Source organism: Rhinopithecus bieti, unplaced genomic scaffold (genome assembly GCF_001698545.2).
Source record: "Rhinopithecus bieti isolate Rb0 unplaced genomic scaffold, ASM169854v2 scaffold_2244, whole genome shotgun sequence".
In the NCBI taxonomy this organism is placed as follows: domain Eukaryota; kingdom Metazoa; phylum Chordata; class Mammalia; order Primates; family Cercopithecidae; genus Rhinopithecus; species Rhinopithecus bieti.
The window spans coordinates 8921-25051 of NW_016803661.1; the positions used below are offsets into that span (position 1 = coordinate 8921).

The following is a 16131-nucleotide window of genomic DNA, read 5'->3' on the forward strand; positions in this document are numbered from 1 at the left end:
AAAAAAAAAAAAAAAAAAAATGCCACGAAGAAAAAGACCAGAGTGCTGTTCAAAGTCTAGTGAGAACCGATTTAAGTATTTTCACCAGAAGAGTAGCATGATTTAATTTGACAAATTTAGCACTTTAGACTTTCTAAGATAAAAGTTATACCTGGAGCTGAATTGTGTCCTCTCAAGATTTATAAGTTGAATCCCTAACCAGTAACTCCAAATGTGACTATATTTGGAGACAGGGCTTTTAAAGAGGTAAGCAAGTTAAAATGAGGTCCTTAGGGTAGGCCTTAATCCAACCTGAATGATGTCCTTATTAGGATGCTTAGAGAGACACTGGGGGAATGTACAGAAGAAACACCATGTGAAGACACAGCAGCAAGGTAGCCATCTGTAAGCCAAGGAAAGAGGCCTCCGGAAGAAACTGAACCTGCTGACACCTTGAGATTGGACTTCTAGTCTCCAAAACTGTGAAAAATAAATTTCTGTTGCTTACGTCAGTAGTACTTTGTGACTGTAGCCATAGCAAACTAGTTATTGATTTCTTTCTGTCTGCTAGCTAGCTAGCTATTTAAAACAAGTTAACAAATGGTCACAAAGTAGAAATAATAACAACAAAATAAAAACTAGACCTGTAGAGTATCCAAATACAAAAACAGGAAAGACAAAGTATTCTAAGTCAGACTTAGTCCTAATTTGAACTTCATGCTGGAGGTGAAGGGGTACTATTGAAGAGTTTTAGTATATAGACTGCATGACCTATATTCAAGATTTATATGAAAAGTAGTACTCTCAAGTTCCATTATGAATCTGGAAATAATGTGGATGGATGAAAGGAAAGACTGGGAAAGGGAGTCAGAACAGAGACTCTAGGAACAGTCCAATCAAGAAATGGTGAAAGTCTGATGATCTTAAGCTTCCTCTTGCAATAGGAAGAGTGTCAATAGAGAGTACACATCTCTTGTTTGAGGAATTGGGTTTAGTATTTAAGAAAGTTTTGGTATTATCACTGAGAGGAAGGAGCAATGGAGCTGATTAAGGACACACAAAAAAGATGGTTGAGTGGCTCTCCATTCATATAGGAGATCATACGTTCTTCCTGATTGTATAGTATTCTTCCTGGTGTCTGGTGACTTGTCCATCTAGCACTTCTCACTCTTTCATCTGGAAAAGTCTCTTCCTTCTGAAAAATTTCGCAGTCTCCCATGGTAGGAATCTCCCTCAAATTCGAGCTTCAATGCTGTTTAATTACTCTGCCTCCACGGTCACACTGACTGAGCTGAGTGAGCATCTGCCCCAAGCTGAACCAATCCTAAGGCCTAAATGATCCACTGATAACTAACATATTCAGAACTAGTCATTATTCTAAGTTCTGCATGGTAAGTCATTTAATCATCATAGTGATGCAGTGAAGTAGGTACAATTATTATTTCCTTTTATTCATATAAGAAAATTCAGGCACTGGGATGTAATCTTGTCCCAAGTCGCATATAGACCAGGTTTTACATTCCAGGAATCTAGTTTCACATTCCACACATTCTTAACCACTACCTGATAATGCCCTTGATCAGTTTCTTCATTCAGAAATATGCACCTGGTCCAAGATGACCCAATGAGAGTTCTTCCTTGGATTTGTGTCCCTGGGTGCTGGAGTTAGAAGCAGTGTGCATGGTTGCTTCTAGAAACAATGAATCTAGTTGTTTAGAAACTAAAATGAGGAACTGAAGAAGACACCTTGACAAGTGTGTCTTCAGAAATCAGAGATGATATGAGGAGACGTTTGAATCTCTGGTCAAAATTATCCCTGAGACCAACTGGAGCCCTGAATTCTATTGATGTGATGATGTGAGCGGATTCAGCCCCTTTCTAGATAAACTATCTTAAATTTTAAAGCTTGCAACTAAGAGTCATGAGTAATTAAGGATACAATTCTGCATAACTGTGGGAGAGTCTTTAGCAATGCTCAGTCATCCAGTGGGATGGCAGATAGCTGTTACTGCTGGCTGGGAATTCACCAGGCAGTTATGTTAGGAAGACAGGAGTGCAAATAAGTTGAACATGTAGAAAAACAATCAGGTGAGAAAATAAGTGAGGACAGAAGGGAGTGGTATCCTTGGGGAAAAGAAAGCAGACTGTGGGGTAGGCTTGGTCAAGTAATTTAATCAGCCAGACTTTAGATGCCTCATTTTCATACTGGGATAAGAAAAAATTGCCTATCTTTCTTATGTATTATGAGGATTAGATGAGATAATCCATATAAACTATCTAGCACAGTGTTCACACAGTGCTTGGTACATAGTAATCCATAATATCGTTGTTATTGAGGTTAAGTGGCCAATGGTAAGGGAAAGTGGATTCACAGAGAAGGGGATGTTTGAGCATAAAATACTGAGGACAAATGAAGTCAGATAGGTAAGAGGATGCAAGTAATCCCCCTTCTCTTATGCCTCCATGCCCACTTGTTCATCCCCTAACTTGCAATACGGGTGATAGTAGACTCTCCTATACACATTCCATAGAGGCAAAAGTCATAGTTTAAATAATGTACATAGATGATTTCAGTGATAAAATCTAAGTAATATACAAAGTTAATAAAGACAAAAAAATAAAATCCAAAACACTGGTAAGCATTTCCATTTTACATTTTTCTTTGCAACCAAAATAGTTAATTATTAAAACATTAATATAAATGTAATTGCATCATCAGTGATGAAATCTCTCTCCTGCCTGTAACAAATGCGATTTCAGCTTGTACTTTGCAATAAGTGATGAAGAAACTTCCAGATGGAGAGGTTTAATTTGTGAGATTTTCCCTAGTCTATTCGCATTGGCTTTAACTTCCATTTTAAATTACAGAGAGAATTCCCAAAATTTCAAATAGCCCCAAGAGATCTGGTGAAATAGCTAATCTCTTTCTATGAGCATGCTAACAAAAGCAATTTCTTACTGAGCTATATGTTACCCAGTGGGACTGATAATGAATCTGCATTATGGTAACCTTTATAGTAAGGGAAGATAAGAAGACCTTTTAGGGAGGTGTATTTATTAGGTGGTGAATATGTCTCTCTGCGTAAGGATTTTTCTGTTTAGATCCATTTTTCACTCAACTATGCCAAGACCTTCTATCTTTCTGTTTTTGGAACATGTCTGAATTTATAAAGCCTATTCTATTACATATCACAGTGACAGTAAATATCAAACACCAACATGCTGTATAGCTTGCTCACTGTTCCATTTCTCTCATTTTGAAAAAGCAACCACATTTACATAGATCATTGTGGGCTTTATACTAATTTCCCCCTAAGATTTATAGAGTTCAAGCTTCTACTCACACAGAGTTCTGTGATTATTTATTTGTTTATTTATAAATTGGAGGTAGGGGGGTGGAACTTGCCTGTTGTCACCCAAATATAAAAAGCGGCATTTACTGGGAGTCTCCTACAGAGGGCACCTTCACCTTATTGGAAACCCAACGGAAAGAGAAGCTCAGTGGTTACCGGAGGAATAATAACTAAACCTCAAAGGCAGAAGCACACGCTTGCTTTGCTAACCCGTTTTCTTCTCTATGGTATCTTTGTTACCTTATCTTTAATGGAAAAGAGCTGGCACCCTTTGTATAATCATTCATAGATTCAGGCCAGTAACACTACCTTATTATTATGTTCAGCTTGCTTGTGGGTGAGCTGGAGACAGCTGTTCATATTGCCTAAGAGGCAACAGATCAATGAAAGGAAGGGAAGGACAAGTTTTGAGCTGCCTTTTTGCAACAATGTCCTTTATACAACAGAGGATATTTTTAAAGCATTGTATTGGAAAACAAAGGCTGATAATAAAGTAAAATGTTTACATAACAAATCTTTGCTGTGTTGTTATGATTAGCAAGTGCTTTTAGACTAAAACTACTTAAATGGAAACAAAAAAATATATATTTTTCTGGATACCAAAAATGCCATGCATTATAGACTATAAATCTAAGAAAGTAATTGCTACTTAGAAAATTCTGAAAATAGGCATGTGTGAGCAAGTATGTGTGTGTACAAGTATGTGTGTGTGTGAGTGTGTGTGTGTGTGACATAGAAAGCAATTCCTTGAAACTATTTCTTTGTAGCTAAATTATTAAAAGATATTTTGTGATCACATTTTTAAAATAAGAGACTTTATGCTAAAAAATACAAGTACATATTCCTAGAAAATATTCTTTAAAATTTTTTTTCAGTATGAATTAAGTGCCATATACATTTAGAGGGCTTGACATACAAGATTAATCTGATGTTGATTTTTGAATGTCTTATGTTTTATAATAGCTAATAATATTAATATATGTAAACTCAAGATGTGTAAACAACACTTTATGTATCTACCTTTGACAATTCCTGATTAGGGGGCTTCTTGTGGAAATTCAACAAGTAATAGTCAGATTTACTAGAAGAACATTTTGACATTTTGCCTAAGAAAACTTATCAAGATAGTGATGATGATTATTCCTGAATGTTAAGGTTAAAAGAAACATACAAGACATAAGTTTGTCTCTTTACATTTGCATACAAAATGCTATTTGTTTAGTTGCTGAATGTACCATCTAATACCTATTATATTTACAATGAAACTTGTCAGTTATAGATTATTAATTATATATTCTCTTTTCATATTCTGTGCTTAGAACTAATTTAACTACCAATTGCTGCTATAGGCATAAAACATTTAGGAACATTTCTGCTTTCTTTTAAGTTTAGCTTGAAATACACTACAATTAAGTATGAGTGCATTTTAGCTGCTGAAATTAGTTTGACCTTCCATCTTTTTTAATGCTTTAATAAGTCAAGACCTACAGCTTCCTATTAGGACTAAATGTTCAGATTATTGGAAATGTAGTTCTTCTTTAGTAATCACAATTATTAATTTATCAACCAAATCACTTGCATAAAAACATAACAGAGAACAGCCTGGTAAGCATGTATTTATGCTAATGCTGTTATCAATGTGTTTCAAAAATCAGTTAAATTAGTTTCTGTGGGAAAAAGACCCATTTTCTAGTTCAACTGAGTTGGTTGCCTTGTCTGAGAAAATGCCTAGAAATGCTCCATCCACCTGCCCATGCATTCCCGCCTCATTGTTGACATTTCCCGGTGTTATGTTTAGTGGTTTCTCCCACTTTGTTGCATTCCAGAGCTCAAGGCACTTCTTTGAAGATGCAAGGCCATTCAAGTCTTCCTTACTTTGCAGCTTCACTCTAAAGGGAGAGTAAATGAAAAAGTCACGCAGTTCAGACAATTTAAATGTGGCAGCAGGAGAGCATGGGATTGCTCTGTTAGGAAGAGCTCTGAGTGATCCCTGAATCATCTGGGAAACAAGTAGAAAGTGACCTTTTTTGAAATAAGGATGAAAAAAGATCGAAGAAAGAGCCTGGATAGTCCCATATGGAAAGCAGACTGAGGTTGGTAAGAGACGATAGAAAAGTGTTTATGGAATCAACTGCTGGCCCAATGCCTGATTTTGCAGCACACTCCAACAGGTAGGTGACTTTTACTGGTGGATGCTGCCATTTTCTAACCAAAGGAAACCAGATCACGAAAGTCAAAGAATCACAAGGCTTTGTGCAGCTTGACTTTCTAACATCACATGCAAGTGAAGTATTTCTCAAGATCTCAAAAAGTCTCATCCCTGAAATAACAGTAGTTCTGCAAGTTTTGTGTTTGTTTGTTTCCTTCATCCCCATTATGTTGCACTGTAGCATATCAGTGCATTCATCTAAGTAGCCATTGAGAACACATCAGTAGCTCTATTATTTGAGCACACGGAGATCTATTATACAGGAATAGAAAGAGAATCATGAGTTTGGATCTAACTGGGCCTCTCTATTATTTTTTCAGTTCTCTTACATATGAAATGAAATAAAAATGTTTCCCCCCTTTTACCCAGAAAGTTTCCTTTTAGGGTAGTTGGGAGAACAAATCAATGAGGATTTGATTTTAAACTAATACCTGACTAGCTGTGCCTTAACTAGCTGTGAGTACAAAGGGACATTTTCACATACTGTTAATTGTCAATTTTCTCTTTTGCAAGATCAGGAGTGATACATGAGGATGAATCTGTTGGGCTCATAGTGAGGGGCAGACTACAGTTCTATCCTGACAGTGTTACTGAGATTGCCTCAGATCTTGAAGGGAAAGATTGGAAAGCCATTTGTGATGTCTGGCATGGTCACTGGGGAAATGGTAGCATGAGATCTGCAATGTTAGGATTAGATGATCTTCCAGACTCCACTAACAAAAAATTTCAATGGTGTTATGGTAAAAAGACTCAACAGAAATAATGTACAGTAAAGGCTGATAGGGATGAGTGTCTTTTTCTCCTTTGCATCCTTAGCAACTAGCATATGGTCGATGCACAAAAATAAGTATGCTTCATATAACAGAGATTGCTATGTACATTAAAGTGATGGTGATATTATAGTAAACAACTTTACAAATTGTTACACATATGCACACTTACTCACATTTGGTAAGTAAAATTTCACACACTCATCTACTTTTCCTCCTCCTCTGTAGTAGCACTCCAAGATGTACTCTCACTTATATTTTCAGTCCTGATGAAGACTCTAATGGCTCCTCTGATGACTAAGAAAAGAAGATTCTTTTCTAAATGGGTCCCAAATGCCTGCCATAGTTACAGGCCTATGATTCTTTTCTCCAGCTATTTGAGACCCAGCTTCTTAGCATCTCGGATTTTTTGCTCTAAGAAGTGTCCTAAATTCATTGTATATTAGGACAGAGTTGAATGAGCATATCTACAATTTTACTACTTATCAATATCTTGGTCTGAATCAAACAATATACCATTTGGAGAAGGAGCAGTTTACATAATTTGGGGGCAAAGGAAATGGATGGCATAGCATACTATCAGTTTTTAATTACCCAGCTGACATTTATTGGGCACCCCACAAACCCTAAGCATTATAGTAGATATCCAAAGCAAAAGAAATGACTTGAGACCACCTGAAGAGAAACATATCAACAAGTGTAAACACATAAGATAATTGTCTCTCCCATCAGAATGCAGTGTGAAAATTATTACAACACACAGGAATAAATCAGCAAAGATTCCTGGATGTGTGGAATCTTGAGCCAATCAGTTAATTATAAATTCTGACTTAGTCAGAAATAGTCATTTTATTTAGTTTCTTCTCCAAATATGAAAGAGTATATTATGAAGATATGCTGGATATGTGAATGAACTGAACTCCGGTTCAAAAGCTAAAATGACTTTAAAGCATGTGGGAAAAGCATGTGCCTGAAGATGACAGTATTGAAACATCTCCCCAAAGGAGGTATATTCAGAGCTGGCACTTGGGTTATGCTAAGCAAGAATAAAGAAGTCTGTAAAGAATTCTTAGGAAGTACTTTCTCATATAGCACCCTGCCAGTATCCCAGCCTTCTCTTGAAAACTTGAGGAGTGAAGGGTTGATCTGGGAAAATCTATTCAAATCAAATACTAATAGCAACAACTTAGAGCCTGGCATGAACACTAGTAGTAGAGGGTTGCATTACTATTTGTATGAATTATTTTAAAAACAGTTAATTTCTTAGTTTAAAATGGGCCAGGCGCATTCTCAGAGCCATTGTGTCTTTTTCCATTTCATTGTTTTAAAACTGCACCTTTTTTTTTTTTTCAAGATTTAACCTTTGCTAAAGCATAGGGCTAAGACACAATCCCAACAAAACACCTCCCCTTAAAACCAGTACTTCAGAGCCCTGTTAAATCAAAAGAAAAATTCTTTCTCTCCTCCCCATTCCCACAGCCCTCAGGATTTTAAATGGTAATGATCAGTTCATTTGAGAAAATGGCATTTTAGTGCTTCCCTTCACAAGCTCTTAAGGTGTATAAGGTGTCTCTTTCCCAGTGATGTGCACCTCCTTTTGTTTTCTAGCATTACTGGAACTGACCTGGCATGGATCACTGGGTGAGCAGGCAATCTTAAACACTTCTCATATAAATTACTGGTTCCTTTCCAAGTGCAATTGCTCACAGGGTAATACACCATTTTACAACTCTGATAGCAAAGTCTCTTCGTTCTACTGAGTTCCACACCCCCGACTAATCCCACCACCAGGAAATGTACAGACAAAAAGACTGATGGAGATGTGAACCTCAGAAATGTAAACTCTGGTTCAACTTCCAGTACGCACATAGTGGGCAATTAGGAATCCTTCAATTCTTCTCTTCCCTTCTTGAATTGTCAAATATTATTTTCTTGCTTTAAAAGACACCAATGAAAATAAAATATCAAAATAACATACTTTACATATGTAAAACTAAAAAAAGTGAGCACTAATGAATATGGACAGCTATTAAAATATATTTGTAAAAACTTTCCAGAAAAGAAAATAATGCTCGCATTTTATGATTTATGTTTATTAGATAGAAATGACACACTGTGCTTCCATGCAAATGAAGCTCATGTTAAATAAGCACTCCTAGATACACTGGATGCTAATGATGGCCACATTTTCCAAACCAATGTCTTTTTTCCTGTAAACTCTAATGACAAGATGTGTTTTTACTGTCAGTTGACTTGCATCAGAGCATGCAGTATTGTATTTCAGGTTGTGGCTCTGTAAAACCCTGTAACTTTCTTTGAAGTTAAACAGTGTCAGTCTGTTTCCATGTCTGAATAACTCTTAGAAGAACCTGCCTGACCCAAGTCAACTCCTTGAAACATACTATTTCCCCATAATTGATGTTCCAAATGAATGTCCTTTCATAATAAAATGTGCTGGAAAACAAAACAGCTTTGCATCCGGCACAAGTTGCATCATAATTAAATTTTATTTTATCCCATCCAGGCATGCTAAATGTTGAGCAAAATATAATTTTAAGTAATTTGTTTGTATTCTTATCTGTAGGAGTTGGAAATTAACAGCGTTGCTAGTTTGCGTTTACTGTTAAGCCTGGAGAGCAGAGAGATTGCTCTGCAAACATTACAGTTATTATGTCTGCAGTTGGTACTCTTTGTATAAATTATTGATCAGCCAGCTTATTTTTCTTTCTGCTTAATGGATATTATAGCATAGCCGTTTACAACGCTATAGTTAAGGTTGTGTCAGCACTTCCATTATAATAAACCCTCTGTTACAGGGGTTTATAACTTGTTGTAAAAATTTGCTCTGGGCTGAAACTTGACATACAAGATCTCAGGCTAGAAGGTGGCAATTGTTCTTCTTTCAACTTTTAAAAAAATCTCTTTGTTCTGGAAGGCAATAAATAAATAAACACTTTATTCTTTTCTAACAATCCATGAAATTTCTGACTTCAAATAAAACAATTTTTATAGGCTATTTGTTGGACAATGACCTCTTCTTTTAAGCATAGAGAAAGAAAAAGGACCAAGATAATAAGTTAAAACAACAAAGCATATAGAAAATCAACAGGAACTTTTATAATCAAGTAAAATACATTTCTCCTAATGCTGAAAAACTGCACAATAATTTATGCTTCAATATCAAACATATTTTTATGCTATAACAGATTATACATCCTCTCCCCATCTCAACTATGTCTCTTGAGCAATTCATATGCCTTCATGATGATCTTCTTTAGAGGAAAGCAAGTGTTGGGTTATTTAAAGAGAAAAGAATATGACAATTAGAAAATGCCATACATTAAAAGGTACAGTTACAAGTATGATGTTTATTACAAAACTAGGGATTGAAATATCTGTCTGACTTTTTGACCTTATTTCAGTCGAGTGCCCCATTCCTCTTACAATGACCTGATTTAAGAGATGAAGGGAATTAATCTCAATTTATGTTATTCTTGTTGCTGCCTCCTTTTACAATCTGACTCTACAATGATCTCAAAGTGTTTATTTTTTTAATTGAATAGTAGGCTGGGCAGCCCTTAATACCAACCTACAGATGAAATTAAGGACACTTAACTGGAAGTAAGTAGTGATAGGAAGGTATAACTACATTATCATGGAAAATTGACCATGTGTCATAGCAGTGATGCAGTTTGAAGTGAGGGAAGCAATTCCAGGATGAATTTATTTTATGTGTAACTATTCTTCTTGCCAGTACCCTCTCTCTTCAGTATGAGTTTATAGATTTCTCAGAATGTACCCCATGACCAGTGAAGTATTTTTTGCCACATGTCACCTTCATCCTGAACCAGGAGAAAAGGGGATGAGGATGGGTTAGGGAGGGACTAACAGTGGTGAAAACTGCACCATTTGTCTATGGGAACTATGTAAAGGTGAATGTGAATAGACAATTGCAATGCATTCAGTAAGTATATATACACAGTCTATGCATTCCCATGGTGTAAAGCAGAGCAGAGCTATTTATAACTATGTTAACCACTTCTTTATTAAGAATAAAAGTTGGCAATATAAAGTTTGAGTGCTTCAAATTATGATTTGTTCTCCTTCAGCTCCCCACCTTTTGTCCTTTGGGTAATTCACCATCAAGCTCTCTGTGCTTGATTAGAGAATGCATCCTTAAGTCTTGTGTTGTTCTTGAGGAGAAGGAGGGCAGTGGAAAAGAGAGGGAAGGAATGGAAGTGAGAGTCACCAAAAGTCAGAAGCTGGAAGGAAAAGTCAGGAGACAGAGTCTGAAAGTGTAAAAGTAAAGAAGTCTTTGCTTAAGGTAGTTGAGGTTTATCTGCTGAGCGGATTGAGAAGGCTGTGTGTCTGAGTTAAAAAGGCTTGAGACAGTCACTTGGCATAATTTCTCCATCTTCAATGATTTACTACTGAAGTGCAAACATCAATTTTGGATTCTCTCCTGAGAAACGTTTAACAAAGTCAGTGAACTACTGGTACCCTGATATCTTTTTAGATTTGCCAAACTTTGATAGCTCTTTAATAAACCTATGCTTGAAGTTTATCTTTTTTTTTTTCTCCTAAGGAAACAGGTTCATTAGTAAATATGTAGATGTAAAAATGATCTTCCTCTTTACTTCTCTATTCAGATATATCTTGGAATTGTTGAGAAATGCACTCTATTGTTAAAGCTATTTGTGCCGGGTGTGCTAATGCACTCTTTGATTGAGTGAATTAGCAGTCATAACAATCTGGCAGTCTGGCCATAGAAGTGTGCTCAAATTGATTTGTGTTATGGCTGGACTGGAAAATCTAGTGTTAGTTGTTTTTTGCCCTGGGGCATTGTTTGTACCAAACTCCACTTTTCATTTAATTTTCCAATACATTTTGAAAGATTGAAATGCTTGTGATCAACATTTGATCTACTTGCATTATTTAAAAAAAAAATCTGAAACTAATTTCAGATTCCAAAAAACCTTGCTTTCAATTAGAGTAAACATAATTAGAGTGACGTCGTGCTCAGAATGGTAAATCTCCTTTTGAATCTATTAAGCATTTTATCTCCCTGTCCTGTCACTGAAAGGGATTCATTCTATATCTGGAATATACATCTGTATGTTTTTGTGCATGTCTCTAAGAGAACTTGGGAAAAAATTAAAATAATAAAATTGCAGTGAATCTTTTCTTCTTGTCATTTCTGCAAATGCCCAAATTGTTTCCGTTTCACTTAGTGATGCTATAAAAAGTGATGCTATAAAAAAAATACTCTAAGCTTTTAGGAAAATTTGAGATATTCAAGAAATACATTCAGATATATATTGCCTTTAAGTTACTCCATCATTTTAGTTTTTTATATGCTATGAAATATGCATTTCCCTTTTTTCAAATAATGATATCAATTATTATATTGAAACTCTGAAGATTTAAAGACATGACTTATCCTGGCTTTGTCAATATTTGTATCTTTCTTACAATCTTCTGCTTTGCATTCATTTACCAGAATTATAATGCAGCATGAATAAACCTAAAAAATGACTATTGATTACAGAGAAAGCTTTGTGAAATCATTTAGTCAGTTTCCCCACTTGAGAAATCAGTGAATAAAATAGGTCAATAGATAAGAATGGAATGGATGTAATACAGTGCTGTGCTTCCCTGGGTTATAAAAAGGGTCAAAAATAGATCCCCATAGAATTCATATTTTCATACTCATAAAATAAAATTATACTTACCAAATCCCAACTCTAAGTCCATCTTTCTACAGATTTATTCTTCTTTTTTAAACCACAGGTTTTGAAAGTATGTTTTTATGTGTCCCTGTTTCATTTCCCTGCCACTGCCCCTTTTAACCAAATAGGATGCTCTCATCATCGGGCTAAAGTGCCCGTTGTCATCCAGGTATTCATCGGGACTTTAGCTGCCACAGCTACTTTGTATTTTCTTACTGTCTTACAGCAACCTTACAGCTCTTCTCAAAACTGCATTTCATACTGTACTGAACTCTGCATCCTGTGCCGATTTTTGTTAAGTAATAGATAGCAAGACCTGAGACCACTCTCTCGGTTAGTTCTCATTCGTAGGGATCTCCTTGTCGGGCGGGGGTTGGGGGGGAAGGGAGGACGGGGAAAGGGAGGGGAGGGGCCAGAAGGGGGTAGAGGGAGGGAAGAAAATACCTTCCCTGAACTAGTACAAGCTAAGCTTCAAACGATATCCTAGGAAAGAAATTAAAGACTTCTTAATTAGTGCAGCAATTAAGCTTTCTTGGTAGCATTTTAATCAGCACAGGCCCTATCAAAGGACAAACAGAACGATTTGCAGGTCTTTGAATTTTAAACAGTCTTATTGGTTTCAGCACAATACATCTTCACAACACACAGGGAGAATTTTCTAATATCAGTTACAGTACTTTGAGTTTTGCTTATGCAAATTGAGTGAAGGTTGGGGAAGATGAGATGGAGGGAAAGGACCTGAAACAAGCGGAGATGTAAAACAATAAACAAGCAAGACAAAAGCTCTGAAAGCTAAATATGCAATGGAGTGAGAATTCAAAATCTCTAAGTTGATTTATCTGCTGTTGTTAAATAACTGTTTGCCTTACTCATTGGCAACATTGCTCAAAAAGAAAGAAAAAGAAAAAAAAAGAAAGAAAAAAAGAGATAAAACCTTCAAAATTGTCAAGGTTTTTATTTCCTACATATTTTAATTTGTGCTATATGTCTTTTCTAATCCTATTGTTTGATCGAAGGGGTAAGTGGTGCTTTCCTGAACTGATTTTGAGACCTGAGGTCAGGGGAAGGAAGTCTTGAGAGCTCTCATTCAGGTTGGGGCAAATATCTCTAAGCCCTGCTTCTGAGTGGAGCACGTGCTCGAAGGCAAAGGTTTCCCTACAGCAGAAAATTTGGAGTTTGCTTCGAAGCAAGGTGGGATTATGGCTTGGACTGCTATCATTACTTCCTGTCTGTAGCTTCTGAATGTGGCAGGTATTGGGTGAGTGATAGTTTAAGGAAATGTAAAAAATGAGAATGGTAATGGCAGATGCTCGGCATTTAATTCCCATTTTTCCATTTGTGGGTCTAGAACTTAACATAATGAAACTATAGTTTAGTCTTTTAAAACCATATCAAAATTTATTAAAGTTAGGCATAGAATTCCAAAATCAAATTAGCTTTTCAGGGCTTAATACTTTCTTCCTCCCCTCCCCTCATTAACATAGTAATTTGGCATGTCTTAAAAAAGTAGTACTTTCTAAAACATGCAAAAACACTTAAGGAAGTGTTTTGATATATGCGATATATATTGAATTCCTACTTTTAACTGATAACAAATTTGAAGACTAAAACCTTAACAAAAAATATTTCTGAATGTATTACAATACATTGGTTAACCAGGCCAAACAACTGTGTAAACTTTTGTTGTCCTTGCGGAAGTTCACGGACTTTTCTGCAACAATCGATTTTCTGAATTCTTATCTCCCAGGAAAGCCTCCTGATTTAACTGCTATGTCCCAAAAAGTTTAGTATAATCATACACTAATTAGTCCATAGTGTCATATTTCTATTTCTCGGTAGACAGTTCTTGCACTTTTTGACATTACGATTCACAGAGTTCAAAGGCTTAAAATGATAAAGAGAAATCTGATCATTTCAACACCAGAATGGTGAAAATTGTATTATAAAATTTCCCAACACTGTGAACCTGCTACTAATAGTTTATTTTAAAAATCTGCCAAATGCTAAAGCATTGCTTCATATCTTATAAACTTAATGAACATGTGTAGACCGGTTCAAAGGCTAACTAATTGAAGATACTTGGAGATATGAGTAGCAAATAGATTTGACCCATATTCAAATCATATGTTAGTCAAAAATCCTTGAATAAATACCTCAATGCAACAAGTTAGAAAAAAGAAGAAAAGGAAAGAGGAAGGAAAGGAGGAAGAGAGTCCAGTCTAAACTCAGCCTCATGTTGTTTTAAGCACAGCTACCCGTCTTTACAAGTCAACTAGTGAGCTTTGTTTTTGTTCTTCTTCTTATTTACAAAACATATATTTACTGACAAATTGAAAAGGACTTTCCAAAACTACAACAGCACTTTTCAAACATGAAAAAAAAGAAAAAAAAAAACTATTGTGTTGTTCAAAAAACACATTAGCAGCTGGCCTTGGGTCTTAAAGGACATGAGGATAGTTGGTTACTATGTAAGACAGGTGATTTAATTATAGAGTTTTGGGTAAGAAAAGCCTTTTTCCACTTTCTAAATCTTCAAGGATGCCTTATCTCCTTGGTATCTCTAGGTTTAACAGGTATTTCTCACTGGCTTTTGGGGCGACAGTGAAGTTATTCTAAATCATCCACATCAAGGCAAGAATTTCTTTCCACCACATATTAGGAAATATGGAATTGAATACAGAGCTTTCCATTATTCTTAAGCGATTTCGGACTGACTTTCTTCTCACCACTTGAAAACTGTCCTGGAATTTTTCACTATCTTTATATAAATAATTTAGTAGAGAAATAAAACAATCATATGCAAAAGAACATTATGCTTTGCTTACATGTGAATTTTCCTCAAAATAATTTCTGAATAATTATGAAGTGGGGGCTGTGTTTTCATTTCTAGCTCATTGCCAAAACGCGTGGAGATGGATCCTAAATCCTTGAAGGAGAGCTCGGACCGCTCTGGCTCCTCTTTAAGTTGGCGGGCGATTGTTTAGAAGCTTTGGAAAAAATTACCAGTCGCCGCGAACGAAATGGAATGTGAGACATGCAATCTAACGGTAGTAGTAGAAGAGAAGTAGATGATCTCCCTCTCCTTTTCCGATCGCCACTTCTGTGTCCCTGGCTTTTCCTCTCCGTCCCTCCCACAGTTTCTTTCCGTATCCTCCCCCTCCCCTCCTCCTTTCCTCGCACGCTCCCTTTCCAGTGTCTCGCGCTCTCGGAGTCTCTGCTCCGAGTTCCTGGTTGGATAATTTGGGTTAATACTAGTGAGTGAGGTTTTTGCGGCTTCAAAGGGTATTTCAAGTTTCCGGAGCTCCTCCCCTCTGCACCGTGTGACAACAACAACTCGTCCAGCCGGCAGCCTGCACTTTTCAGCTCATTTTCTCTCTGTCATTCCCCTCTCAATCTTTGATCAATGTACTTGCCAGGGAGAGCCCAAGTCCTTCAAACCTCCTCCTTTTCACCTTCATTCTTAACTTTGTGCTAGAGCGGGACCCACACAACAACAGCCGACCCTCCCCCCCTTCCCCCCCAAACCAGCCCTCGATCCCAGCCCCCGGAGAGGACTCGCATTTCGACTTGCGGGACACTTTTGTGCGTTTCTCTCCAGAGCGCCTCTCGTGCTCGCCCCTCCTGCGCTCGCTCTTTATTACCTTCACCTCCTTTTCTCCCCCTTCTCTCCCTTTCTCCTTCTCGTTCTCTCCTGGAGTTGTTGTTGTTTGGCCCCCTCGCTCCTTCTCCCCCCTTTTTTCCCCTTCCCCTCCCGGGGGTGTGTGGCAACTTTTCCCCTCGCTTCTCCTGCGTCTGTTTCCCCTTATATGTGACCATGGCTGTGCCGGCGGCTTTGATCCCTCCGACCCAGCTGGTCCCCCCTCAACCCCCAATCTCCACGTCTGCTTCCTCCTCTGGCACCACCACCTCCACCTCCTCGGCGACTTCGTCTCCGGCTCCTTCCATCGGACCCCCGGCGTCCTCTGGGCCAACTCTGTTCCGCCCGGAGCCCATTGCTTCGGCGGCGGCGGCGGCCACAGTCACCTCCACCGGCGGCGGCGGCGGCGGCGGCAGCGGAGGCGGCGGCGGCAGCGGTGGCAACGGAGGCGGCG

At 37.4% G+C, this 16131-nt stretch overlaps 1 protein-coding gene across 1 annotated transcript in view; it reads left to right on the forward strand.

The window, feature by feature from the left end:
* The first annotated feature begins 15219 nt into the window (after nt 1-15219).
* Nucleotides 15220-16131, forward strand: part of DACH1 (dachshund family transcription factor 1) — a 458628-nt gene continuing 457716 nt past the window's right edge. The window contains exon 1 of the mRNA XM_017895769.1: nt 15220-16129. Coding sequence (XP_017751258.1) covers nt 15855-16129 — 275 coding nt within the window. The 5' untranslated portion in view covers nt 15220-15854. The remainder of the gene's footprint in view (nt 16130-16131) is intronic.